The 27,959-nt window shown below is 40.6% G+C and overlaps 1 protein-coding gene across 2 annotated transcripts in view; it reads right to left on the bottom strand.

Annotated features, from left to right (window-relative positions):
• Positions 1-225: 225 nt before the first annotated feature.
• Positions 226-27,959, bottom strand: part of LRRC8C (leucine rich repeat containing 8 VRAC subunit C) — a 76,227-nt gene continuing 48,493 nt past the window's right edge. For both annotated transcript variants that reach the window (XM_042952703.1, XM_042952702.1), the window contains one exon: positions 226-2,559. In XM_042952703.1, the coding sequence (XP_042808637.1) occupies positions 286-2,559 (2,274 nt within the window). In that variant the 3' untranslated portion in view covers positions 226-285. The remainder of the gene's footprint in view (positions 2,560-27,959) is intronic.

Genomic DNA, 27,959 nt, shown 5'->3' with positions numbered 1-27,959 from the left:
AAAAACAAAACAAAAAACAGATGGAACCACCTGTTCCTGTCAGTAGAAAACAATAATAGATACATTAGGTTCCAGGACAAATAAAACTTTAAAATATTAATGTTGAGAAAATACAATTAAATTTTTATTAAAAAATACATACTCCTTGCTCAATCTCTGTGTACATTTTGTTTTGTGTGAAAGAGAAAAAAAATAAAATAAAATAGGAAAGGCATTAAGACTACCTAATTATTGATACTGTATTTGGTAGAAGCATGTGTCAGTCAAGCTCTAAAGAAAAATAAGTTATTCTGCTTTCATTTGTTCCCGGACATCAGAAGGCAGAGTTTCAAACAGAGCATCTTCGACAACTAACCCAGCTCGCTTCAGAGCCCGGCAGTCGCCCAGTTCAGGCGGGAGAATTTCAAAGTGATTGCCTTTAACGTCTAAGTAGGAAAGAAATAACAAATTTCCAATTTTCGGGGAAAGTACAGATAGGCTGTTTTTCCCAATCTTCAGAGTTTTAAGTTTCTTGCAGAAGTAGAGTTCATCCGGAAGGCTCTCCACTTTGTTACAGGTGATGGAAAAGTACTGTAAACTTTGTAGAACTCCGATTTCAGGTGGGATAAACCGAATGTCATTGTAGGATAAGTCCAAGTATCGGATTTTGTTGCATAGGAAGAGGTGGGAAGGGAGCACCTCTATTTTGTTGTGACTGAAGGCCAGGCGCTCCAGGCTGGTGAGTTTCTTGATATGCTCCGGGATGTAGGTGATGCTGTTGTGCCACAGTTTGAGCACTGTCAACTTTCTCAAGTGCTGGAAGCTAACGATTTCTTCTATAGATTTCAGATTGTTTTCTTTGAGGTCCAATTCCTGGAGGCTGAGCAGACTAAACACGGCATGGGGAATGCGCTCCAGGTCGCAGTGGACCAGCTCTAGCTCCGTCAGATTGGTCATCTTCTTTAAATTGTTGAGCATCACCAGCTTGGTGCCGTCGTTGTGTATGCACATCTTCTGCAGATGGCTGGACACGTCCACCACGGCCTGAGGGATTTTGGAAACGTTGCTTTTGATAGAGAGAATTTTAAGGCTTTTGAGATCCCGCAGAGACTCAAGAGTGACATTTTTGGAAATATCGTGACTTAGAGACCCAACCAGGTAGAGCTCTTCCAGATTCCGGAGCCCATACATCCAGGGCGGCAGCTCTCTCATGTCATCAAACTTGACGCTCAAGACCTTGAGGTTTTCCTTCAGGAAAGAGAGCGCTGCACTGTGGATTTTGACTGAGCACTGGTGCAGCGAGAGCTCTTGGAGATTGTCTAGCTGCGCGATGGTGGCTGGTATCATTACGTTCTTAATGATTTCAAGCTTTAAAGACTGCAACTCTGTGATTTCAAAAACCGTGTCTGGAAGGCCAGAGAGCATGATGAGAGGCAATTCTAGCCGGTTATGGGCATTCGTCTGGAGCTTCTGCCTCAGTTTGTCAGGAGTCCACTCGTTATTTAAGTTCAGCTGCTTTAATTTGTTCTCGCTCACTTCAGATAGGAACACCGCAAATCTCTTGGAATACAGAGGGTCATACTGATCTATCATATGAAGCATAAAAGCAAAGTCATTTTTCACATCGGGAATATCATCGATTCCAGTCTCCTGCCGGACATACTCGAAAGAGTATTCCCGGAGAGAACGATAGAACAGCCAGTATAAGGTGTAAAGGCACGTCAGTCCATAGATACTCACAAAACACAGATAGCAAAAGGACAGTTTTGAGAACAGATGGGCCATGGTATGATTACAGGAAAAGTTTTTATATCCAGTCATGTCCTGAATGTCAACGTTACAGTCCACTGTAAATTGAACTTTGGAAACCAGGGCGCTATTATAGGCAATGATGATCAGGAACTTTATAACCTTAAGTACAGTCTGGCGAACATACATAGCATATAGGATATCACCTTCTTCTACATGCAGCCTGAACTTCTTCACCTTCTCAAATAAGGCCTTTGCCTGCTCACCTTCCTTCTTATCCAGTGCTCCCGCCGTGGACTTGTCGACCACAAACTTCTCGGGAATCGACTTTAGTGACTGAGCGTTGACCAGGCTGCCTTCCGGACCAGACTGGATGGTGTTGGACCTGCTCATGTTGTTCTTCCTGTTGTCCTTTTCTTCGGAATCCTCCCCAGACACTTCAGATAAAGCCCGGGTGGTCCACGGAGAGTCAAAACACTTACCCAGGATCGAGATGAAATGTTCTATTTTGGAGCTGGAGCCAGGGAATTTGAACCAGAAGTTGCTGCAGAGCATGAAGACCAGGGTATGGATGAGCACAAGGTAAGGGAAATACTTGGCATACCAGTGGAGGGCTCGCTCATAACACATCTGGTTTATGAAACTGTACTGCTGAAGGTCCAAATCTGTCTTTAGTCCTTTCATTTCCACAGTGGCAGGGTTAGCAGGAGATGGTTTAGGGGGAGGCAGTGGGGTGGTGCTGGCAACTGCCTGAGAGACATTTGAAATGGAAGAGTGGTTCTGAGAAGGCTGAACCCTTTTTGGAAGGCAGATTATCTTGTCTTGCATGACCTGAAACACAGAAGTAATATTTTCAAATTATATTATTCAAAGAGCTTTGATAATGTCATTAGTGTGGAGAGGGCAGCAGTAACATCCAATAAATGTCCATTTCCTTTGCCTGGAGAATACAACGTTCGATTCCGGCACCAGGATTTTATCCTCAGCCCACATGGTGGGAAACTGAAATATCTGACTTTGTTCAGCATGTGTAAGTCATGACATAAAACACAGCAGTTCTGCTAGGACTCAGAACAACTCACAACAAAATAAGTATCTAAAGAATATTTGTGTGTTTTAAAATTTTGCATTTCTTCCCTCACTGGAGCCTGGGAGAATCAATCACTGGGAAGTACATGCCCTTATCAGACTCAATCTTTTCTTAAGTATGATTTATGCCCAACATGGGGCTTGAACTCATGACCCCAACATGAGGAGTCACATGTTCTCCTGACTGAGCCAACTAGTCACCCCTTATCAGGCTCCATCTTGAATCGGATGGCTTCTGAGATGACATAAACTTGTGTATGAGAATTAAAAGGATTGGAAGGAGGGAACGTGGAAGAATTTGTCTTTATCATTTCCCCTTTACTTTCTACCCATATCCCGGACTGCATGCACAGGAGTGCAAATGGTCTTATTACAATGGGAATTTACTAAGCTTTTATGAAAGCCATTTCATCTCTCTGCAGAAAGATATGGAACAATACAGAAGTGTTCCACAGTAAAATAATTAGGTTTAAACTTGCTGGCTTTTTATACAAAATATTACCTCAACAACTTTTATTCCTGTACCAATACTTCAATTCATCGAAAAAAATATTAAGCCCTAAAATGTCCAGTAGCCCCAGACATTGAAATTTGGGTAAGAGATAGTGCGTGCATACTTTCTGAATAGGAGGGAATGTAAGGCAGCGTACTCTTTGAATCAACCAGGAGGAATTGTCCCTACGAAGAAGTCTATGTAGGTGGAACTCTTTGAACAACAAGCAAACGGTGTAGAGGGAGAATAACCACCCAAGGAATCGACAGCAATAACATGTGGGATTAATAATGCAGGGAAGATCTATTTGTACTGTAAGATGTCAAATGGCTGGAAAACCATAGCATTCAGTGATTCTGCAACAGCAAAATACTTAGTGATTTTGGTCATAAACAGCAAAGCCTTTTCTATGGATTATAGAAGCAGAAACTGAATCTGTTGCCAGTGAGCTGCTGTGGCATGGGGATGTGACCACGCATTGATGGCATGGGAGATACAGGCCACCGGAGAGAAGTACGAGGTCTGACAATGGAGTGGAGCATCCAGCACTTCGCAGAGCGCCCAGTACAAAGGAGAACACCAGTATGTATTTGCTGAGAAAGTGGGTGAATCCAGAACTGCCACTGGTAGTTCCAGTTCAGAGTTCCGTATGTCTGGGTGTGGCCCATTGCTCTCCGAGGGATGAAGATATGGATGGTGATTATAGTGGGTGACAGCAGAAAACTTCTGCTGTGTTTAATATGCAACTGACCCTATTCTAAGAATGTCACAGGTAATCATTCTTTTCATTGTCACCTTAATCTGATGAGGCAGGTACTCTTATTATTCCTGTTTCACAGATGAGGAGAAAGGCACAGAAAGGCTAAGTCACTCAGGCCACCTGCACCCAGAGCCCACATTCTTATTTTATTTTACTGAATTTCTAGAATTAAACAAAAAAGATACCAATCTGACTTTATTGTAAGTAACAAATTACCTTATGCAAATTATGTTTTGGGAAAAAAAAGGTTACTTCTTCAATACCCTGTGCAGGTAACAGTGAAAGAATGAGGCTAGGGAGAGAGAGGAAGTCTCTCTACAAGAGTTATAAAAGTTCTGTCCTGGAACACCTGGGTGGCTCAATCGGTTAAGCGTCCAACTCTGGCTCAGGTCATGATCTCACGGTTTGTGAGTTGGAGCCCTGCATCAGGCTCTGTGCTGACGTCAGGTTCCAGGTGCCTGGAGCCTGCTTCCGATTCTGTGCCTCCCTCTCTCTCTCTGTCCCTCCCCTGCTCACGCTTTGTCTCTCTCTCTCTCGGAAAAATAAATAAACATTAAAAAAAATTTATAAGTTATGTCCTGGGAGATAAAGCAGGGAGCAATTACATATTATGTCAATCAAAAGAAGCAGGGAAGAGGGAAAATGGGTGATGGGCATTGAGGAGGGCACTGCTGGGATGAACAGTGGGTGTTGTATGGAAGCCAATTTGACAATAAATTATACCAAAAAAAACCCAAAAAAGCAGCAGGGAAGAATAAATGGGTCTGCATTTTACCAGAATTTGGTGGCTACAGAGGTGTGGGAATGGAGTGGTGGTCTTCGAACATTTTTATCACTTACCCAGGTCAGGGAAAAAATTTTGAGTGTGCCCACCCGGTATATTTATTTCTATTCAAAATTATAACCATAAAGTCCTGTCAATTCATATGTGAAATATTAGAAAAGCTTAATTCCCTTCCCTTTAAGCCTAAAATAAATACAGGCATACCTTGAAGATATTGCAGGTTCAGTTCCAGACCACCACAATAAAGCAAATACTGCAACACAGTGAGTCAAATGACATTTTTGGTTTCCCAGTGCATATTTACACTATACTATAGTCTATGAAGAGTGCGAAAGTGTTATGTCAAAAAGATACGAACCATCATCTGAGCTTTCAGCAAGTCATAATCACTGATCACAGATCGCCATAGCAAATAATAATAATAACGGAGAAGTTTGAAACCTTGCACGAATTACAACGTGACACCGAGACCCAAAGCAAGTAAATGTTGGAAAAGTGGCGCCAACAGACTTGCCCAACACAGGATTGCCACAAATCTTCCATTTGTGAAAAACACAGTATTTGCAGAGGACAATCAAGGGAAGTGCAATAAAATGAGGTATGCCTGTCTAAAAGTTTTTGTTTTTATCTCACTTTTCAGTGGAGCATCTTTTGCACTTCTGGGGGGTCAAGCACTCCACCTTGGAAAACCCTGGGATCGAAAATAGGAGGAAGCCTAGAATGCCAGACTATCCTTAAGGAATACAGAAGAGAGACAAGTAAGCAGTTCAGTTTGGGGTCATGTTCTGGATGTTTTCCCATTAGTGGTCTCACTGGACGCTGTAACGGTCTGTGTAGTAAGCAGTAGGTGGGGGCCAGAGCTGAGCAGGGAAAGGGAGCGCTTCCCCGAGGACCTTCCCCAAGAGGGACACATTTGAGCCGGTATGTTAATAAGGCATTGTCAGTGTTGTGATGAAAACACAGGAGAATCCATTTGTGAAAGCAAGACCAGTTAGAAGGTAAAAAGGTGGACACCTTCTTCAGTGCTAACTCCCTGCCAAGCAACCAGCAGACCCCATTACTGTCCCCCTGCCCAGTGCTTCCCCAGGCCTGTTCCTAATGGTGGAAGATGACAGACCTCTGGAGCTTGTGTAGGGTTTTAGGATATGCAGGGCACGAGAGGGTGCGGAGCTAAGGGGGCAAGGGTGGGGTGAAATCCTGCTGTGTTTCCCTCAGCAGGATGGGAGCTCCATCCTCCTGGGGCTACCTATGGTCACACAGCAGGGATACCGTTTTAGATTCTGCACAAAGGTCCCTGACTGGCTAACATCTGCCATGCCAGGGAGGCAGGTCATATTCTCTCCCTTCTACAGAAGAAGAAACCCAACTGAATGGAAGTGACTCACCCAAGTTCACATAGCTAGGAAATGGTAGTGCAGGAATTTAAACCTGTCTTTTGTTTACAGACTTGTGTTCTTCTAATTCCACACATCTTCCCATCTCACCCAGCTTCTTCTTTGAGGGCGTCACAGAAAACAGCCCAGTTGATCTCCCCAAGTTCCTTTCAGCCTTCTGATGCCCTATTTCTCTTTCAATCTTCACAAAGACAGAATTTTGAAAATGTGCCTACTTATTAAATCCCAGGAGGGTAAGGATGGTGTTCTATTTTTCAGCAGCTGTTAACTATTCAGAAGTGAGCAGAGAGTCAAAAAAATACTGGTGTTCACTTGCTAAGAACAATAGCTGCTGGAGCTGCTGAGAGAACATTTCAAAAGAAGACTCCAGCAGAGATGCAACTCAGAGGAGAATTCCCAAAGAATGTGATGGCAGATTGCCTAATCCAGGAACCTGGACTGAAAAGGATGAAAAGGAACAGGGCAGGTAAAGGAGTCCAACAGTAAGAGCATGAAGACTGGAATAGTAAAACGGCCACAGGCGAGAGGAAGTTACCCCCGCCGTGTTTAATAGACATAGTATTTGTGAACATTACAGCATTGAGAAGAACCGGAGAAGAATCTATATTTTCAAAGGTACAGTAAAAAAGGGAAAGACAGACAAAAATAAGGCAGCAGCAAAAACAACAAATGGTAAAGGGTGTTTTTGTGGTATCTTTTGTAAAAAAACAGCAGCTTATAAGAACTTAAAATTTTTTGTTTCACCTTTCTTGCTCTTTTGAGAAATCTGCTATTTAAATCTACATACCTCTCTTCTCTTTACCTTTATCCAGTAATTTAAAGGTTAGAGCACCAAACAAGCCTTACCGAGAGGCTAGAACACAAATTTCAAAGGAATATCAGGGTCTCAGGCTGCTGGTGCAGGACTAAGGGAGAGCACCTGGGGGGTGGGTAGGGAGAAAGCCCTCCACGAAACACTAAGGCTCAGACCATCACCACCAGCTTGTACACACACATCACAATGCAGAGGAAGGCTACCATTTTTATTTAGGAGCAACCCTCAGAATGCCTTTGGAGGAAAAGGGCTTGAGACCAGGAGCTACAATGTGTGTTTGTGAAGGGAAAGAGAGACTGGAGGGGGAAGAAATGGGGTAGGGGAAGAGAAAAAGATTGAAAAAGCAGGATGAGCAAGAGAATCCAACTCAAAATATAGCAAGGTGACAAAGTTACTATGCTAAAGGTGGATATGAGAATAATTCTTGAATAAAATCATCTATATTAAGGAAAATATCTAAGTTAGCTTGGAAACAAGGAGGAGAGGGACACAGAATGTGATCACTGAGAGCAAAGGTCAGGTGAAGCCATGGCAACAACAATGGCCAACCCTACTTTATCTGGGGATGAACAGGTTTGGAGGTGGGAAGTGGTGAGTCAGCAAAGCAGAGAGGGGCTAGAATCAAACAAAATAGGTCAGGCAACATGGCAGGAGGCTGGAGTATATGCTCATTATTTCTTTTCTTTCTTTTTACATTTAAAAAAAATGTTTATTTATTTTTGAGAGAGACAGACAGAGTGTGAGCAGGGGAGGGGCAGAGAGAGAGGGAGACAGAGAATCTGAAGCAGGCTCCAGGCTCTGAGCTGTCAGTACGGAGCCTGAAACGGGGCTCAAACTCACAGACCACGAGATCCTGACCTGAGCCGAAGTCAGGAGCTTAACTGACTGAGCCACCCAGGTGCCCCATATTTCTATTTTGAGATATAAATACCTTTCAATCTTCCCTGAAACTTTGGTATAATCTGCTACAGACACACACACACACACACACACACACACACACACACACACACACAGCTTTTGTGAGTAAATTTTGTAAAAATCACAACAAAAAGGAAGATTTCATGCCTGGATCCAAACTGTATAGATGGGGAGAATTTGCCAGGGATGGTAATAGTCTATCATCTAAACTGTTTCCACGGAAGTAGGAATGAGAACCATAAGAACCAAATCCTTCCAGGAGTCTGTAGAACTTGGAGAGGGTCATGGGGCTATGGACTGCAATTTGATCCATTAGGCTCTGGATCCCAAGGAGAAGCTGATATCTAGGTGATAAAAATGTATACTATGACCCTCAAGGTCTTGCAATTAAAGAACCTGGAGGAATAAAACTATTCATGCAAAAGTCTTCCATCACTGTGATATCTAGGAAATAGTTCTGGAAAAGAAACCTAAAGGTTTCAGAAGTGGGCTCAGTGAAATTTGGATTCATACATTCCCACTGGTAAATTATTTTGAGATAACACAACAGCTGTTTTTGGTAGGGGGAAGGAACTCAGTGTGTTTTCAAGAGAAATAAAGTAAACATTCAGGCCGCCTTAGGAAAGGAAACAACCCATCTAAACCATGCTGCTCATATCTAAGAAAAGAATCAAATATTTAACATTGTAATTGTCAAATTTATATCCACAAAGAGTGGAATTAAGTGGAATATTAAGTGGAATATGTTGAAATACTTTATCATCTATTGAAATGCCCTGCATGGTCAATGGAAATTGGGGCCTTTTAATAGTAATTTTCACTATTTTAAATCATTACTGTTCATTCCTCCATCTTTGATTGTATGATATACCTTTGATAATAGCAATTTGATTCCCAGTACTTTGTTAGGATTATAGCATCTACTGTATAATGTAAAAATAAGATCTACTTAACTTACACAATTTCTAGAAAAGCAATGCAGTACAAAGCAGAACCCACCTGTGGTAACAAGTTGAAAAAGTATCATATTGGCATGAATGAGACACCAAAAGAGCTGAGGGTAAAAGCAAAACAGAACAAAACAAAACCACTTAGCTTCAGAGAAGCTGCTTGAAATAACAAAGAGCAACATGAAGAAGGGCCAGCTTATCTATTACATGCCACAGATATAAATGGCATTGATGGCAGTGGGGTAGGGCAGACAGAACATGAAAGTGGAGTGTTGCATGCGTGCCCTCAGGAGAGGTCAGCCATCTTGGAGTATCTACTTATGCCAGATATTATGTGAGGAATATAAGAACAAGAAGTCCTTCAAGGTTGGGGCGCCCGGGTGGTTCAGTTGGTTAAGCATCCGACTTCAGCTCGGGTCATGATCTCACAGTTCACGAGTTTGAGCCCTGCATCAGGCTCTGTGCTGACAGCTTTGGATTCTGTGTCCCCCTCTCTCTCTACCTCTCCCCTGCTCACACTCAGTGGCTCTCTCTTAAAAATAAATAAACATTTAAAAAAAAAAAGAACCCCTTCAAGATCAAGCACAGCAGAAAGACAACTAATCGGTAATTGGTGTGGTAAGTGCTCAATCTCATGCTTGTCTTTCACGATGAACTTTAAAATCAACTTGTCTAGATCCAGAAAACAACAACACCTTGGTGGCATTTTTATTGGGACTAAATTACATTTATAAATTAATTTAAGAAGAACTGACATCTTCATGGCATTGATTCTCCTCCTTCATGGTGTGTTTTCATTTGTTTTCATCCAATTTTATGCCTTTCAGGAGTGTTTTACAGCTTTCTTCACATAGATGTTGGATACTTAATGTCAAGTTATGCCTAAATAGTTTTATTATTCACTATCATAAATCTTTCTAATCATTTTTTTAACACTTTTTTTCTGGGAGAGAGAACATGAGAGAGCGTGTGAGTAAGTGGGACAGGGGCAAAGGGAGAGGGAGAGAAAGAGAGAGACTCTTAATCAGGCTCTATGCTCAGCATGGAGCTCTACGCTGGGCTCAATCCCATGAACTGCGAGATCATGACCTCAGCCGAAATCAAGAGTTGGATGGATGCTTACAAACTGAGATACACAGGCACCCCATGAATACTTATGTTTAACACAGAAGGTAGAGTCCTCCTTTCTCCCTTTCTACCCTTGTGCCATTCCTTAGTAAGCCCTGCTAAGTCTGGTGTACACTCTTCCAGATCTATATCTGTGTATTTGCATATATATGACATATAAACACATGGGATCTTACTATACAGACTGTTCATGCACCTCGAGCTTTTCACTTTCATTATACGTCCTGAAGACCTTAACACATTGGCACATAGGGCTCTACCTCATTTTAAGGACCACCAGAATTCATAGTGTGGATATGCTATAATTTAAAAACATTCCAATGACCACATGCACTTAGGCAATTTTTCTATTGAAACCAATGCCAGCGTTAAAAAATTATGTGCCATCTGACTTTACACGGCATTCTGTAAAACAGGACAGAGAAGTTGTGGGCAGTTGCCGGGGGTTCCCTGCAGAGTTTCAGCACAGGGGAATTCCTTAGGGTGTTGGGATTCCTCTGTATCCTGCCTGTGGTGGTGACTACAAGAATTTACACACCTTTTAAAACTCACATATGTATCTTGTTCTGATAAAGAGTGCATTCTTGAAGATGGCAATGCTAAATGTGTCTAATATTGACAGTGTCCCACCAGCTTTTCTTTTTTAATATTATTCTTTAATCTACTTTGCACCCCTGTCTGTGATTTTATTTTTTGGGTATGTCTTTTATGGATTAAAAAAAAAATCCAAACAAATCATTTCTCTCTTTTTACAAGTGAATTAAATCCATTAATTATTTTGCTCACTCATATTTGTATATTTACTGGTCTTTGGATTTATTTCTGCCTTCCCTTGCACTGTTAACATTTTCCACATCTCTTATTTGCCATCCTGCCTCAGCTGGGTTAGTAAGGTGTAGACTGTATTTCTAGAAAGATACTACCTATAATTTCTTAGAATATACACTTTTAAATTTTTCACTATTGCAATCCCACTCCAAGCACGTTTTAACTACCCACTGAACCATCGCATTTTGTTATTGTTGGGGTTTTACTTTTCTTCTGAAACACACATTTTAAAAAATGACCTAGAGGTGATTGTGTTTATTTACATATTTATTAAGTCATGTGCTCACCAGTTTTCTTAGATCCTGTATCTTCTCTCTGGGTTCATTTTCCTTTTAGTTGAAGTATATCCCTTAATAATTGTTTTAATAAAGGTCTGTGGATAGAAAACTCATATACTTGTATGTCAGAACATGTCCCTATTGCTTTCATTCTTTTTTTTTAATGTTTGTTTATTTTTGAGAGACAGTGTGCATGAGCTAGCGGGGGAGTGGCAGAGAGAGAGGGAGTCAGAGGATCCAAAGTAGGCTCTGCACTGTCAGCAGAGAGCCTCATGTGGGTCTCAAACTCACAAACTGTGAGATCATGACCTGAGCCGAAGTTAGATGCTTAACTGACTGAGCCACCCAGGTGACTCTATTGCTTTCATTCTTGAATAGTTTCGTAAGTTATAAAATTCTCTGTTGGCAGTAATTCCCCTTCAGCACATTAAAATACTATTCCATCTTCTTCTGGCCTGTATTTTCACTGCTGGGAAGTCTGCTGTCACTCTGCATTTGTCCTTTAGTGGGCAATCTCCTTCTCTATGATAACTTTTAAGATTTTACCTTTAATACCAGGCCTTCTACAATTTCACTTTCATTTTGAATGTGTGTGGATTAATCCTGCTCAATATCTATAGCTAAGGACTCAACTTTCTTCAATTTTGGAAAATTTCAGCAAAATCTCTTTAAATATGACTTCCACACTTGCTCCATCATTTCTTCCATTTTTTCCTGTAATTCCTATTAGAGGTATGTTAGAGTCTCTCAATCGATCACCCATGGGTGTGTGTGTGTGCTTTTTAATCTCTGCCTCTCTCTGCTGGGATCTGGGTAAACTCAGAATGCTTATCTAATTCATTACTTCTTTCTGCAGCTGAGTACAGTCTTATTTTTCATATTTTTAAGCTCAGTGACTTTTTTCCTCCCAAAACTTCTAAATTAAAAAAATATATATTTATTTTGATGGGGCACCTGGGTGGCTCAGTCGATTAAGCATCTGACTTGGTTCAGGTTATGATCTCCCTGTTCATGAGTTTGAGCCCCATGTCAGGCTCTGTGCTGACAGCTCACAGCCCGGAGTCTACTTCAGATTCTGTGTCTGTCTCTTTCTCTCCACACCTCCCCTGCTTGTGCCCTCTCTTTCTCAAAAATAAATAAGCATTTAAAAAAAATTATTTTGAGAGAGAGAGTGTGAGAGTGAGTGGGGGAGGGGGAGAGAGAGAATCCTAAGCAGGCTATGCTGCCAGTGCAGGGCCCAATGTGGGGCTGCATCCCGAGAACCATGAGGTCATGACCTGAGCCCAGCAGTTGGATGCTTGACCAACTGAGTCACCCAGGCTCAAAATTTCTAAATGTTTTATAGCCATTTGCTCTTATGTCATATGTACACATTTTTTAATTGTTATGTCTTTATCTCTTTGACCACTGTAAGTATATTTATTTGAACTTCACTGTTTGTTTCAAAATTTAGTTTCATCTCAGGTGAACCAGTATTCCAAAGGCTAATTTTGCTGAGAGCCTTTTCTTAGCATAGTTTTCTTCCTGTGCTCTGGGTGGTAGGCTGGTTGGGAGATGAAACTGTTTCCCACCATCTCTTGTGCGCTCTTTTGCGGTTCCCTGCACCCAACCCCCAGCCCCCCAACCCGCCATTAGGTCTTATCACGGTATTTTGACGTTCCGCTGTAATGTCAGGATCCTATGGATCCGGTCAGGATACAGCAGGCAGGCTGGCTCAGCTCCCAGCTGGAGGCACAGTTTCCTCAGAAGTGTCGGTCCGCCATCCAGTTACTTGCCATTCTTTTCAGCTTCCTTTTGGGAGTGGGGGCCTTTGGCTTCAAACAGTGACCAGGCTCCAGTCTCTTATCTTGCTCGGTGCATTTTTAGCTCCCCTTGCTGGCAGGAGCTGAGCCCCTGGCTGCTACTGCCTGCTTTTGGCTAACAGCCTGGCAGCTGCTTCAGCCTCACTCAGTATTCTGTTCCTGCTCCACACAAATGTTGGTCTTGTTTTTGAGTCCATGTATGCATTTTTGTTATCTCTTTTTACACTTTATCATGGCTATACACACTCAACAGAGGGAATGTTTTGAAGAATAACACTTGCTTTAGTATCTTTTCCAGAAGGAAAAGAGTGTATGTGCATTCTAATATAAAAATTTAGTCTTAAGACTAACATTATGAAGAACCACATTGCTCGGGTAGTGCCAAACAAGGCACATCTATGATGCCAAATTCCTCTCCCCACCAAAAAAAAAAAAAGGCTGACTTACTTTATACATCTCCCACTGTCACAGCATACGAGAGTACTTATTTTCCTACAACCTCAACAATTAAGTACATTACTCTTTTTCTTTGTACTATAACCCAAAAATTATTTCTCTGGTTTAGACTTTAAGTCGTAGTTATGACTATGTTATCACTGAAAGAAGTGAGAACATTTGATGCATGTGATAAAAAGGCAGGTGTCATTCCAATATGCTAACTTATGATCCAGACATATTCTTTAGATTGTGGTTGATTCTTCCTTCCTTCATTTGCTTTTCCTCCATCTTTTTTCTTTTCTTTCCTTTCCTTTTCTTTCTTTCTTTCTTCCTTCCTTTCTTTCTTCCTTCCTTTCTTTCTCTTTCCTTTCTCTCTCTTCTTTCTTTTCTTTCTTCTTTATTTCTCTTTTCTTTTTCCCTTTCTGTTTTTAAATGTTTATTTAAAGAGGGGGGAGGGGCAGAGAGAGTGAGACAGAGGATCCAAAGCAGACTCCACTATGACAGCCCAGAGCCTGATGGGGCTCCAACTCATTAACCATGAGATCATGATCTGAGCTGAAGTCAGAGGCTTAACCGACTGAGCCACCCAGGCACCCCTGTGGTTGACTCTTTAAAGAGATAGTGCTTTAACTGGGTTATGCTCTAGTTAGTTAGACGGCAGCCACAGAAAGGCAGATGAGCCAATATAAAAGTGATTAACTTTATCCTCTCTCCGCTCCGTAGGTTCAAATACAGTTGATTCCAAAGGGTTCTACCCTGCAGCTAATCATCCAAATTCCTCCCATTCTGACAGATCAAAACAATCTCTGGTAACCCAAGAATGACCTTGCAAGAAACAGATCCTAAAGACCTATTCCTCAGACTTGTTCAGAGATACTAGGATAGAACAGTTTTAGTTTTATCAACTAAAACTTCTTGAATATCTACTCTATGCTAAGTATCACAGGGAAATCAAGGAGACATAACCAAGGTTTGCTCTTCTAAAAGTAGTTATAATCCAACGGGAGTGACATAAAGAGTCATATAAAAAGTCAAGCAGGGGTGCAAATAAGGCAGGATCTACAGCAAATGAACGGTGTGGTAAGTACAATGAACACTCAGGCTTGGCGTCAGCGGGGAAGGCTTCATGGGGTTGGAGCACCTCCATCTGCCCCTCAAAGCTACTGGACGTGGTGGTTACAGGAGGGTCAAGTCAGAACCTCGTGGTTGCAGAGGCAGGAATAAAGGATTGCACTTCGGAAGGGAAAGAGAAAAGATGACAAAGGTCGAGTGCAGCTCTTCCTCTCTGAGGCACACTACCTCCTCCTTGGAGAAGGGATGGAGAACCAAGGGAAGGAAATGAATTTTCACGTCTCTAAGTCATCAGTGAGCGCACACACTTACTCCCCCAGAAACAAGGTGCTAGAAAATAAAGAAAACACCTATTCTCAAGAGATGCAATATTTGCCTCTGTCAGTGACAGGATTCACTCTGAAAATGCAGATTTTGTTTCAGGGCTAACTACTGAAAATATTTTCGGTACACACAAATCTTGGTGAGAAAGAAAAGGAACTGAAAAGGTGGAAAAGATGGTTCTCAAGGGGGGAACATCTAAATGCTTTCTTTCTCAGCAAATGCCTTGTTCACAAGCCCAGAACGTGTGTATGTGGGGCGGTGACCGCGGCAGCACAGACACAGGCACCCCTGAGCGCCACAGGCAGCAACGCTCTCACCAGCACAAACCAGGTCCCGGTCTCCAGGGGAGTTGGGGACGTGTGGCTGCTGCAAGGGTGTGAGGTTCCCGGCCTGCTGTGCGCAGGGCACCGGCCTTCTCTTCAAGGATGGCGTTTAAGACTTCTCTCGTGGACAGGAAATAATACCCTGTGTATGGAGGAAGTATACACCCAGATAGTAAGAGGAAAAAGAGGGGAAAAAAAAAATCCCAACAACACCAGCCTTAAGCAAATTGCCCAGTTTTAAGGTGTTTATTAAAAACACAAAAGGGTAGAGTGAAATGCCTGTTTTTATCGGTTGCTCATTTTCTCAATAACCACAGGAAAAGGAAAAGGGAAAAAAAGGTCATCCTCTGGCACCTCTGAGGCATAGTTGAATTTATTTTATTTGAGAATAACTCCAAGGGATCAGAGGGATGAGTGATTAAAATTTGGATATCTGAGTTTATGAATTCTCTCGGTGGTAAGGTACAGCAATAGTACACTTGCTAAAGGGTTCATCTGTACACGAGTGAATCCCTGACAGCAAGTACATCTTCTCAAGTTAAGCATTATCAGAAATGTCTAAGCTTGAGGGAATTAAGTGCCACTAGTCTGGTGGAAGAATTAACCACTGAAAAAGTTAAAGCCTCATTTCTTGAGTCATTACTATACAGAACAAGGGTATACAGTTAAACAGAACTGGAAGTCTTTCAAGCCCTGGTTTTCCCCCATCATAGCACCTAAGGAAACCTGGCATAATTGTTTATTATCATTTTACCTCCTAGACCAAGAAGCTCTTTAAAAGTGGGCTCCATCCTTATTAACACTGCCTGGCACAAATTAGGTACGTAATAAATATGAGGCAAGTAGACAAACACATGTTCTCACCTAAGGAAAACAAACTACAATGGCAAGCACACGCATTTATAAGATCAGATGCCAGTGAGCATCAGGAAATACTTGGCTTCTAGCTACTTTCCTCTGAGATGAAACAATTCATTTCACACATCTTCCAAATTGCCAGGTGATGTCTGCCTAGTGATTCATAAAGCTGGAGCTAAGTGCTTACTCATTTAAGATACACAAAGAAGGGGCCAAGATTTGCGAGGCACTATCCCTTTATTCCCAAATGAAAAAGAAACCATCACGCCTCCATTAGGATCATGTATACATTCGACACTTCACTTAACAAAGGTGATTCTCTTACCACTGGAAATACAGACATACTGACTTTTTGAGGGAAGGATGACTATATACTATCAATGTTATATATTTTTAAACCATTGATTAGCCTGAGACTTTCCAGCCATCAAGGATGCTCTCAATTTCTGTATCCTAGTTGTATTTACCTTGTGTTTTCTTTTCCCTCTTTGAGGTCAGCTGCTCTAGGATACAAAAGGAATTAGAAAAGAAAATTCAAAAATGAAGGAGTGGGTCCGATTCAAAACTGCTTTCATTTTGCTTCATGGCATTTTCCCATAAGCCAAGTGGACTAGTGCATTATTTGATCCACTGCAATTCAAGATTTAAGTGGAAAGTATTCATTTTAAAGCCAAAACCATGTGAGAAGATTTAGTGAATATAAAAAAACTGTGGATAAACATTAGGAACTTACAGTTAATGATTCATAATGGAGACTGTTTCAGTTGCTTGAGAAATTTAAAATATTTATAATTATGCTCTTGAAATAATGAAGGGAAAGCTCTTTTTAAAGCAATCTCCAGGGACTGAAATCCTAGTTCTGTACTCAACATGACTTATCCCTGGACACACTGCAGTTCTCTGATAAACTGTGAGCTGAAGGAAGAGGAGAGAAACTGGGGGGGGGGGGGGGGGGGTCCAAAGAGAAACAAATCCTCTGGATGGTCCACACAATGTACAACCAGTATAAAGATGCAGAATTCTAAACAATGGAAGCATCCACACACAAACAAAAAACTGTTTTACTAAACAAAAACTAATTTACTCTAATAATCAAAGAATAAATTGCACATCAAATGAACGATGTCAAGGCTGTGGTCAATCTATGGGAGGGAACTGATGGTATAGTTTACGAGAGAATGCCTGTGCCTTGTTGTGACATCCTGGAAGGCTTGCCGGAAAGGCAAAAGTCAAGGCAAGTGTTACTCATTTAGGTGTGTTGGATAGTAAGGAAAAAATTTTTTTTTAATCATCATGCTTTTTGGAAGCTAACCTATCTGGACTCCAGAAATATCATTAATTTGGATAAGAAAGGTTCCATACATTCCAGGCAAATGGATCTTTTACCATATAGGATGAATCTCAGTGATGGGTCTTTTTCTGACTTATCTAGGTGGTTGACCTCGGGGTAGAACTCAAGATTCTCCTTTGTTCCTCCTTCCTTCTTTCTAGGAGAAATGGGGTTAGTAGAGATAGCTGCATTCAAGGAAAAGTAGTGAATCTTGGTGCTCATAAGGGGTGAAGGCTCTGAGTTCAAGTGGCATGAGCTCTCAAGATGAGTTCTTCTGGACTCTCTTTAGAGCTTCCCTTGGGGGTCACCACTTTGAAGTCTCTCTTCTTTCTTGAAGCTGATGTGATATGATGGCTCTGGAACTGCCTCTGTTGGAAGCGGACCATCTCCTCGGAGGGCCTGGGGAGGATAGCTCAGACAAGTTCTCCCCCTGGCTTTAGGGAGAATCGACAATCAATCTCCTACCTCCACTGTCCCGATCTCAGTGTCTTCCTTGCCCTTTCCAACTCTGGACAGGCAGGGATTAAAGTGCAGGGAAAGAGGATAAGGCAGCTTCTTGAGCTGCCCTCCCCCTCCTCCTACCCCAGATCACATAGCCTTCAGTGGTTAGGCAAAGGAAGGCCTTGTGACTTATCTGAGGTCTGGCTTAGCTCACCAGGAGATTGATATAGTGAGTTTGGGGACAGAGTGGGGCTTTTATCAAATGTTCTTTTATTACATGTTCTTTTTTTTTCTTTTATCAAATGTTCTTTTGCCTGGTCTTGTCTTCTGTCCATATAGCTCCTGTAGGGTCCTCTGGGAGAGGGAAGAATTGAGAATTTGGTCCTTTCTCTTAGACCTTTCTCAATCTGTTTGCCAGAGACCCAACTAATCACACCTAGGGCTGAAGGAAATGCACCAGATGAAGGCATTTGAAGTCTACAGTTAAAGAGACTAAAAAGAATACATTTCTATTTTACCACCATTTTTTTCACAATAAACTGTGAAATGGAAATGATGCCAATTGAATAAAACTGAGGCTCATTGAATAAAACTGAGGCTCAGAAAAACCATGTGTTTCACCTAAAAACCTATGGGAGAGTTCATGTTTTCCGTTAAAATGGTGATGTAATTGATGGCCTGTTTATTAAACAGAAGATTTGTGGTTAATGGTGCAGAATTTTTTGTTTTGTTTTAGTGTTTACTTATTTATTTTGAGAGAGAGAGGGAGAGAGAGAGAGTGAGCAGGGGAGAGGCAGAAAGGGAGAGAGAGAATCCCAAGCAGGTCCCTTGCTCTCAGTGCAGAGCCCGGTTCAGGGCTCGATCTCACACACCGTGAGATAATGAACTGAGCCGAAGTCAAGAGTTGGACGCTCAACCCACTGAGCCACACAGGTGCCCTGATAGTGCAGAATTTATAAAAATATAAAACTAAATGACTAACCAGTATGATCATGCACAAAAGTGAACTAGAAGGATATGTTTCTACCATATTTCCTCATTTTGCCGTAGGCATTTCTGAGCCCAACATCTCACACCCACATTTTAATTTTTTTCCCTCTTTTTTTAAAATTAGGTTTTAATTTTAATTCCTGTTAATATACAGTGTTATATTAGTTTCAGGCATACAATATAGTGTTTCAACAATTCCATACATCACCCACAGTAACTATATTTTAAAAGTTAACATAGGGGCACCTGGGTGGCTCAGTCGGTTAAGTGTCCGACTCTTGATTATGGTTCGTGGGACTGAGCCCCAGATCAGGTTCTGCTCTGACAGCGTGGGGCCTGCTTGGAATTCTCTCTCTCTGTCTCTCTGTCTCTCTCTCTCTCTCTACCTCTCTCTCTCCCCCCCAAAAAACGAAAAAACAAACAAACAAAAAAAAAAACTTTAAAAAGTTAACATCAATATCGCAAAACATAAGCTAACATATTTGAACTTAAAGTTACACAGCTTTAGCTTAAGGTATCAGTGCAAAGAATCTCACCAGCTCTTACAGACTAATATATTTTGAGTAGGGAGACACAGCTCAATTTAAAAATAGCTGACCCTAATTTGCCAGTTAGCAAAGTTTACTTCTTAGAGAAAGCTAATGTTTAGAACTTGCTATTATTACCTGATGAAAACTCACTATGCATATTGAAAAGCCTTTACTCCTTTATTCTTTAGGAAGAAGAAGTGCTGTTAAATAAAAAATCTAAGAGTCTTTATTTGCTATAATCTTCGAAGGAAACATATAATTAAATTTTACTTTGCCTCACAAGTCTTATTTTCTGTAACACAGCATAATACTTTCTTCCCCCAGGAATATAATTTAAATCATCCTATATAGAATGTAGACAAACTTGATTTCCCCAGGTAGACTTAACTGTTTTTCCTGCTTTGTAGTCATTGTAATAACTGGTCGTTGAAATATGACCATATAGCATGCACGCATACACACACATGCACATGCACACACACTGCAGCAATTATCTTGCGTTTTAGAAGGATGTACGTGAATGTTTATCTTTGCAAAAGTTTAAACACCTTCAGAGTCAAGAGCAAGTTTTGTGTTGTCAGAACTTAGCATGTAACACAGCACAGCAAACAAAACGGTAGAATGAAAGTCTGTTATTTTGCTTCTTCAACTATTCCTTAAGGAGACGGAGCCTTAATTATTTTGTATCCCCCATAGTACCTAACACAGTCCCGGGCACCTAGTCAACAGCCAGTACTGATTTACTTGCAGTTTCATGGCAAAAATTTCACTGAACAAAACACTTCTCCCTATCACCACATATACTCAAATAGGAACTAGGTATTAATCTGTCAAGGATGTTATAGAAGAGATTTCTATATTGGATGGGAACTTATATTAACTCACCTCTAAATTCTCCTCTAATTCTGAAATTCTATTTTTATTTTTTAGAGAAACTTAATTAGTGTGGGACTACAAACTTCAAAGAACAGAATAAACCGATATCATGGAAGTATCACCGTTACTCAAGAACCAGTAAATGTTAATTTTTAAAACCCCCTGAAAGACTAACGTATACTAAAGAGTTAATGAATATAAAAAACCCCTCAAAAGTCCATTTGAAAACTGGTTGTTTAGAATGAAGAAACCATTTTCCCACAAAACAACATGGAGGTTTTTAGACTCTTAGGGAAGCTCATAAAATCCAATCCCTAGGTAGAAGGTCAAGTATTAATATTTTTTGGAACTTAATCACTGCTCATAATATGGTTTACTTTGGGATGCTGGCAGTATACTTCTCTGTACAACATCTGAATAAATGGGCAATTGTCTAGATAAGAAAAACCTGGTTTTCACCATGACAGTCAACTACAATTGTATTAAAAAACCACCACACATGCCAAACATAACAAATTTTCAGTCTGTAAAATATACTCCATTGGTCTCACTGGATTGACTCTATAACTTGCTCTGCTGAGGTGCCTCAATTTCTATAAATTTCTTTGCTCTAACAGCATGCTATTTTTTTCTATACAAATTTTGACTCTAGTTTTCTAACACATGAAGCCACATAACCACCTATAAGTCAGGGTGTGTTGATCTCTTTCTAGCCCATTATTGCAAAACATCCTCAAAGGACTTTTTCCCCCCAAGTTTGTTGCTCAGACACAGAGCCAGTCTTACTTCTTTGTCACTGGGTTTATGCTAATTATTCTAAGGATTGTGCTCCCCAGTCTTACCCAGTTCTAGAAGGCTGTGGTTACTCTCTGATATTACTAAAGGAAAATTATTTGCTACTGGCTTCTTTTTCTACTTTTGGGGGAAGATCTGATTTTTATCACCTCCTTATTAATTACCCCACACAAAACTTTCCTCTGTCAGTTTTTGGTTCAGTTTTAAATTGCAAGTTCATATAATTGTTTTTATTATTATGACAGTCACTGAGTCCTTAGAGCTGCTGAAGCATATTAATGCATCCACTCAACACATTTCTTGAGTGCATGTCAAGTCTAAGACATGCAGGTGGGCAGCACAAAGATGAATTAGACACGCACCCTGCCTTTTAGCAACTTGAAGTCTTTTAGTAACTTGAAGTAGGCGTGATGAGATATGCTCTTGACATTTTCTGCCACACACTGTGGCTGAAGTGTCAACAAAGGGTCATGCTAATTGCTTTAGCAGTTCATAAGGTCCTAGCTTCCAAATGCTGTAGGATTAAATTCTTTGTCTTACGTCTGATGTCGGAGTCGACTTAAATCTGGAAGCGTCAACCTAAGACATGCTATTCGCAGGAGCACGGTGCTCCAAGGCATTAGTGGTAATGCTCACTTTAGGTTAATAGTGATGTCAAGCCTTATAAAGAGGATCCAAGCAAGAAAAACTGCAAGAGACCATACTCCCTGTTCTCTCTCTGTACCTGGAACACTGTCCTCCTCTGTTTCCTGTCTGGCATTTTCTTCCTATAGATACCTACACACCTCCTTCTTTCAGTTCCTTTAATTCTGCTCAAATGGCACCTTTTCAGAGAGGACTTCCTTGACCACCCTATTTAGAGTAGGACACTTGTCACTCTCCTAACATGGCTTTACTTTTCACAATTCACTTATATCTAATGTTGCACTTTAAATTTTTCATTTTTTTTTGCCAGGGACTTGTCATGTTTTATCACCACCTAACCTCACTGCTTGGCACTATTTATTATATGTAGAGAACAAAGGAACATTGTTTGCATGACACATGGATTCTTGAGCCATTCACTTTCTGGAAGGGCATCTCTAAGAAGAGAAAACTCACTACTTTGCATGACATTTTCAGAAAGTTCTTGACTTTTTGAGAGTCTGAGTTTGTACTCAGCCCAAATCGTCTTTCCTAAAACTTCTGCTATTGGTTCTATTTGGTGTTCTAGGACACACGGAATGGTTTAAGCCATTTCAACTTTCCACAAGGCAGCCCTTCAGGTGTCTGCTGTCTATTCTCATGTTCCCTTCAATCTTCTCAACTTTAGGCTCAGTGTACTTCCATCAGGCCTCAGACAGGGGCCGTGGGTTCCTCTCTTGTACTGGTCACAGTCTCTGAAGTTACGGTGTGAAACACCCACAAATGAGTATAGTTATCTCTGTGATTCAAAGGTCTCAGCTCCTTCCCACGGCTGTTGGATGCTCACTGTACCTTAGCACATGGCAAAACATGTCTCATCTACTCTTCCTTGCTCACTCACCCCTTCATTCCGCAGGATGGGTTCTGGTGAGCACTCACACCTGCCTGTTACTGCTCTCGGTCATGGGGATATAGGATAAATCTGACAGATGAGGCATGGTCTTATGGAATTTATGTTACTAGGCAGTTCTTCCAACTAGATTTTTGCTTTTGAAACAAAAGGATGATAAATCTTAGAGTTAGTGATTCTTCTATTTGTAAAACTTGGAGTTAAGAAATTTCCAGCTTATGAAATCCAATAGAAATATTTGTACAGAGACTTAGAAGTTTATAACTGAAAGAAAGAAAAAGGATGAGATTTAAATGGAGCACCTGACTCATATTCTATAAAGAACATTTGAATAAATTAGTTTATATAGTTGGGGTGGGCTGAATGTGTGTGCGCACGCACACGTGTATGCGTGTGTGTGTGTGTGTGTGTGTGTGTGTGTGTGTGTGTGTTAGGGAGAGGGGAACCTCAAGGGCAGAGGCTTGAATTACCCATATTCTTCAGTGCACAGTATATTATCAGTTCACGCAAAGCCCCTTTCTTCCTCCCTCCTCTCTCCCCTCCTCTTCCCCCTCCATCTCTTTCTTTATTCCTCTGTGCCATTCTAGTCCCCCCCCCCCCATGTGAGCACTTGTCATATAAATTTTGGTATAAGTTTATCAAATTTCTCAAAAAATCAAGCTGGAATTTTATTAATATTGCTTTTATTTCATAAAATAATTCATGGGGACTGGACCTCTTTGTAATATCAATTCTGTGCTAAGGGCACATAATATCTTCCCCTTAATTAAAATTGTCTCTTATGTCATTTACTAGACATTTTAAAGTTTTCTGTGAAGTTACCGTGTATCCTTTGTTAGCTTAATTCCTACATACATGATAGGTTTGGTGCTATTTTGAATGGTATCTTATTTTTTTGTTAAATCTTCTAGTTGGGAGTGTTTTATTACATATTTTAAAAAGTGAGCACAAAACAATAATACTGGGTAATTTTTTTTAACTATACAAAGGCTAAATGTTCCCAAACAGAAATTTTAAATATAACAAAAATGTAAGAGTTTATAAAGAAAACATTACCACAGAGGGAGAAGGCACAGCAAGCACTCTTTAAACAGAGGACTCCAGATATAAACTAGAAATTTCCTAGCCTTACAATTAAAATGCCGTCCCAGTGGTAGTCAAATCTTTTGATCTCAGGGCGCTTGTGTGGCTGAGATGACCCACATGTCATCAGTGTGGTGTCCTCAGTGAAATGGAAGAAGGGGACTTGAAGAGGAACCAAGTGAGGGCAGGGGAGGGCTAGTCAGTGTTTGGCTGGGAGGATTAGAGGACTGAGGAGGGTCTCCAAGTTCAGGACCCTGATTAGAAATACAAGATCATGCCCTCCATATCAGAGCAAACCTACTCAACAGAGACCTTTAAACATAGGTCTTGGTGAATTACAATCCAGGCTCAACAACAGAGACTAAATCTCCTTTGCTTCTTATAGGAAGAAAAAAAACCCCACAAAAAATCCTAAAGCCTATCAGTGCTGTGCTATTGAGGGAAAAGGTGTATTATTAAACAATCAATAGGCAACACGATCATAACAATCAATAATAGTGAGATAAAGGGAAATGTTCCTCCTTCACTGACTAGCATTGGACGGCATTAGACGATCTAAGAAAAGCATTTAGATTCATACCCCATGTTAAACCCAAGAAGATGAGGTGAAAGGCACTTATATATTATTCTGGTGGCCAGGGATTCACTGCATATTCAGTTGTCAAGGTGAAAGATGACAAGAGTCATGTTCTAGGGAAGATCAAAAGTATCAGTCTGAATAAACCACCATAACAAGGAAGTCCTAACTAAGGCATATTTTTGTTACTTAGATGTAACAGGGACTTTGAAATAGTGCTTCTCTTACAGGACCCACCACCATCTTACAGAGATGGGAAAGGGTGCTCTTTAAAATTATTTTTGCCACCTAATGATTTCTGTTTATATTCCCCAAAGACTCAGAGCAGAATGATGACATGAGGGTACAAAGAAACTTCATAAAACATGATCTTAGATGAGGGTTTCATTTCAAGCCTACCCATTAGTGCCATCTGCTCTTTCACCAGGACTCTGAATTTCACCAAACACAACAGGCTAAGTAAGAATTTCTGAGTCTCCATTTTTAAATTCAAATTTGACAAAAGAAAAAGATCAACTAGAAATCCAGACAGTATGGGACAGAGAATGGGGGAAGGAGACAGAAGCCAGAACTCAGGGCACATTATTAAAGTGAACTCTTTTGAAATCATTCTGGAGTCTACAATTTTTACCACTTGTACTTTCCTGGGAACTGCCTGTGAGCATTTTCACCTGAAGGCCATTGTCGTGCAAATGACATGGACGGCTGTAACTCAGAGAGGTGGAACTTACCTTCAATATGTACCAAAAAATCAAGGTGGGACTCAATTCCCACCAATAAGCCAGATGTCCCAAACTCTTCTCCAGTGTAACTCTGCTGGCCGGACTGCTCCTGGGGATTGGGTTAAGTCCCCGAGGATTTTTTTGTAGGTGCTTTCAAGTCATTGAAATCATTCTCTTGGCTGTTTTTTCTTTCCTAATTCAGAAAGCAGGAAATGTCTTTCTTGTGTAACAGTCACAAAGCAGTCCCCTTGGGCTTCCAGGGGGCTTGTTTCTTCCAGTTCCTGTTTCTGGTTTCTAACTACTAACTCTATATTTGGAACAGCCTGCCTGGGGGCTGTTTTGGATTTGGTCATAATAAGATAACCTGGAGTCACTGAGCAGAGATCTAAAGCAATCTTATTTTTCCAGGAAGCAATGTGTTGACCTTTCAGGATTTGTTCCATTTTATTGAGTGTGTTGAGTTTTTGAATAGCGTTGTTTATAGCAAAAAGTTGGGTGTTTACACTACTGGTCCTTAAGGGTGTATGACTATACAGGAATAGGATATGCACAGTCTCCCGGTTCACAATGAGTTTACATTTGCTTCTTATGTGGACGGATGTAATCTAAGGAATGCTCTTTATACATTCTCTTATTCCATGGCAGCCTTGAAAACAGCTACTTGCTTGGAAATGGACAAATATTTGTCAGAAGAGTAAGACCAGAGTGTTGACGACAATCCTTTTACATCAGGGCAAAAAAGAATGAACACTGATAACAACTTATTGATAGATAACAACTTCTTCCTTTCCCCAATAGTTTCAAAATGCATAGTGTTAAACCTATATGAACACAATATTATAGGAATAAACAGATAATCAACTTGCCACTGGACAAAGCCATTTGAAGAGTCAAAGAGACTCTTACCACCACTGAGCACTCTTGTAACCCTACCTTTGATTTTTTTGCTTTGTCATGTTTTTGAACCATAAGAGTAACTTGTTTTGTAAATAAGATCGGAAAGAATTATCACACTTTCATTTTACAAAGGGAAACCCAAGGCATAAAAACACATTTTATGATAAGATTTTATGATTATTTAAATTATTGCCTTGGGAATGGGAAATTTGAGCTTCACAGAGAACCTTTTGTTTATGAAGTTATCAGTCATCAAGTCAATTTCAGAGGATTATGATATCAGAACTAAAATAAGAGTGCAAATTCTCCCCCTAAAGAATATTACTTTCATGTGTAATATGGATATATGAGATGGTTTTACTTTAATTTATACCATATTTTATTTCTTGTTTCTTTAATGTTTACTATAGGTTAAAAGTTATTCTTTCTTATAGTACGTGTACAGTGAATCATCTTTTAGAAAATCTAAAATGTAATTCAGGAAATTCCTTCTTTTTCTAACTTTCTATTTTCCCTTTTGGTCATTTTGCCTTTGTTTTTATACTTAAGATCCTGTTTCACAAGCCAAAATTTGGCCATATGATCTGTGCAGTTGTAATGCTTCCATACCATTCCAGAGCAGTGTGCACAGCGTTCGTGAAAGACCCATTCTGGAGAATCAACAGCAGTTTGGAAAATCCACTGTATCCCTCTTGGCTTTGGGACAAGTCACCTAACCTTTCAGATAAAAATTCTCATCTGAAAAATGGGACTAATTTACTTTTACAGTTTCATTCTGGGAGCTAAAATACATGCAGATTCTAGAACAGGTTCCCTTATCACGGTTACTCAATGCAGATGCGATTAGCATTGGAGATACGACAATTCCTCTGCTATGCAGGAATGTCCCACCCACCATGAGACGCCCTCTATAACGCCATTGATACTCATCAATGAGGGCTTTGTGAAATGATCATACTAAATCTTTTGTTTGTGCTGATTTTTCCTTCCACTCCTTTAAATATATATATATATATATATATATATGTATATGTATATGTATATGTATATGTATATGTATATGTGTATGTATATGTATATATACACATACACACACACATATATGTGTATATATAAATACACATATACACACATACACACATATATACACACATATGTGTGTATATATACATATATATATTAGTTTTGTATATTTATTCATTGAGACTGAGTTCAATTTTCATTTCCTCAAGTTCCTAACTTCCAGCAGCTGATATGACACCATGTTTAATGCTCTTGAAGTCTATCACCATTGAGGTGCTTACATGCTGAGTGGCATTGCTTATGGATTTCTATGGTCTTTTGACTACTAGCAATCTGAGGTCAGGGGCTGTATTATATTTCTCTTTCAGTGTCTAGCACTCTACACAATGCCTGACATATTGTGGGTACTTGGGGATGTTGTTGAATCAAATGGTCCACCTCCTACGAATTCTGAGACTGGTAACCTTCATATTCTGACACAATCTTCCTTTGAGGCATTTCACATTGTTTAGAGCCTTGACTTCTCAGACTATACTTCCCATATCTAGATAACTGGGGTCCGTTTTCTTCTAAAGACTATGAGAATGAAACAGGCCTGTGTGTGAAGGGACCAGGTTAGGTCAGTATCTGATATGCGGTGATGCTGGGTGGGGTGCTAGGTGGGGAGTTCCAAGAGCTACAGCACAGCAGAAAGATGCAACAGGGCTGTGCTCCAGGAACAGGATTCTGACCATGACACAGGAACAGGTGCTCCAGTTGTGCTTGAACTCACTTGTCCCTTCTGAACTTGCTATGGGTGCACTTCTTAAAGGATGTTCACTGTAGATATTTTCATCGGTTCTTGCTCTTGTTTTCATTTTGTTCCAGGTTAACTACTAGTTTTTATGGATAGTCTGTGTGGTTTCTCTTTTCTGCATTTCATCCTGCCATGGGATATGCCAACAAGAGAAACGATTCCAGGCCCTGCCATGGTAAGAAAGTAAAACAGACACAGAGTCCTCCTGCTGATCTATGTCACCTCCCTCTGTGACTTCCCAAACTGGCCATTCTAAATATTTGCCCTTCTCCTCAAGGACCCTACTCCAGGCCTCCTTTCTTGCCACATCCTATGGCCTCCCGCACCCTCACAAGCTCTCTCCAGATGTGTTGCTTTCTACCTCACAGAAGCTATTAGGTGC

Source organism: Panthera leo, chromosome C1 (genome assembly GCF_018350215.1).
Source record: "Panthera leo isolate Ple1 chromosome C1, P.leo_Ple1_pat1.1, whole genome shotgun sequence".
Taxonomy (NCBI): domain Eukaryota; kingdom Metazoa; phylum Chordata; class Mammalia; order Carnivora; family Felidae; genus Panthera; species Panthera leo.
This window is presented reverse-complemented; position numbering and strand designations above follow the sequence as displayed.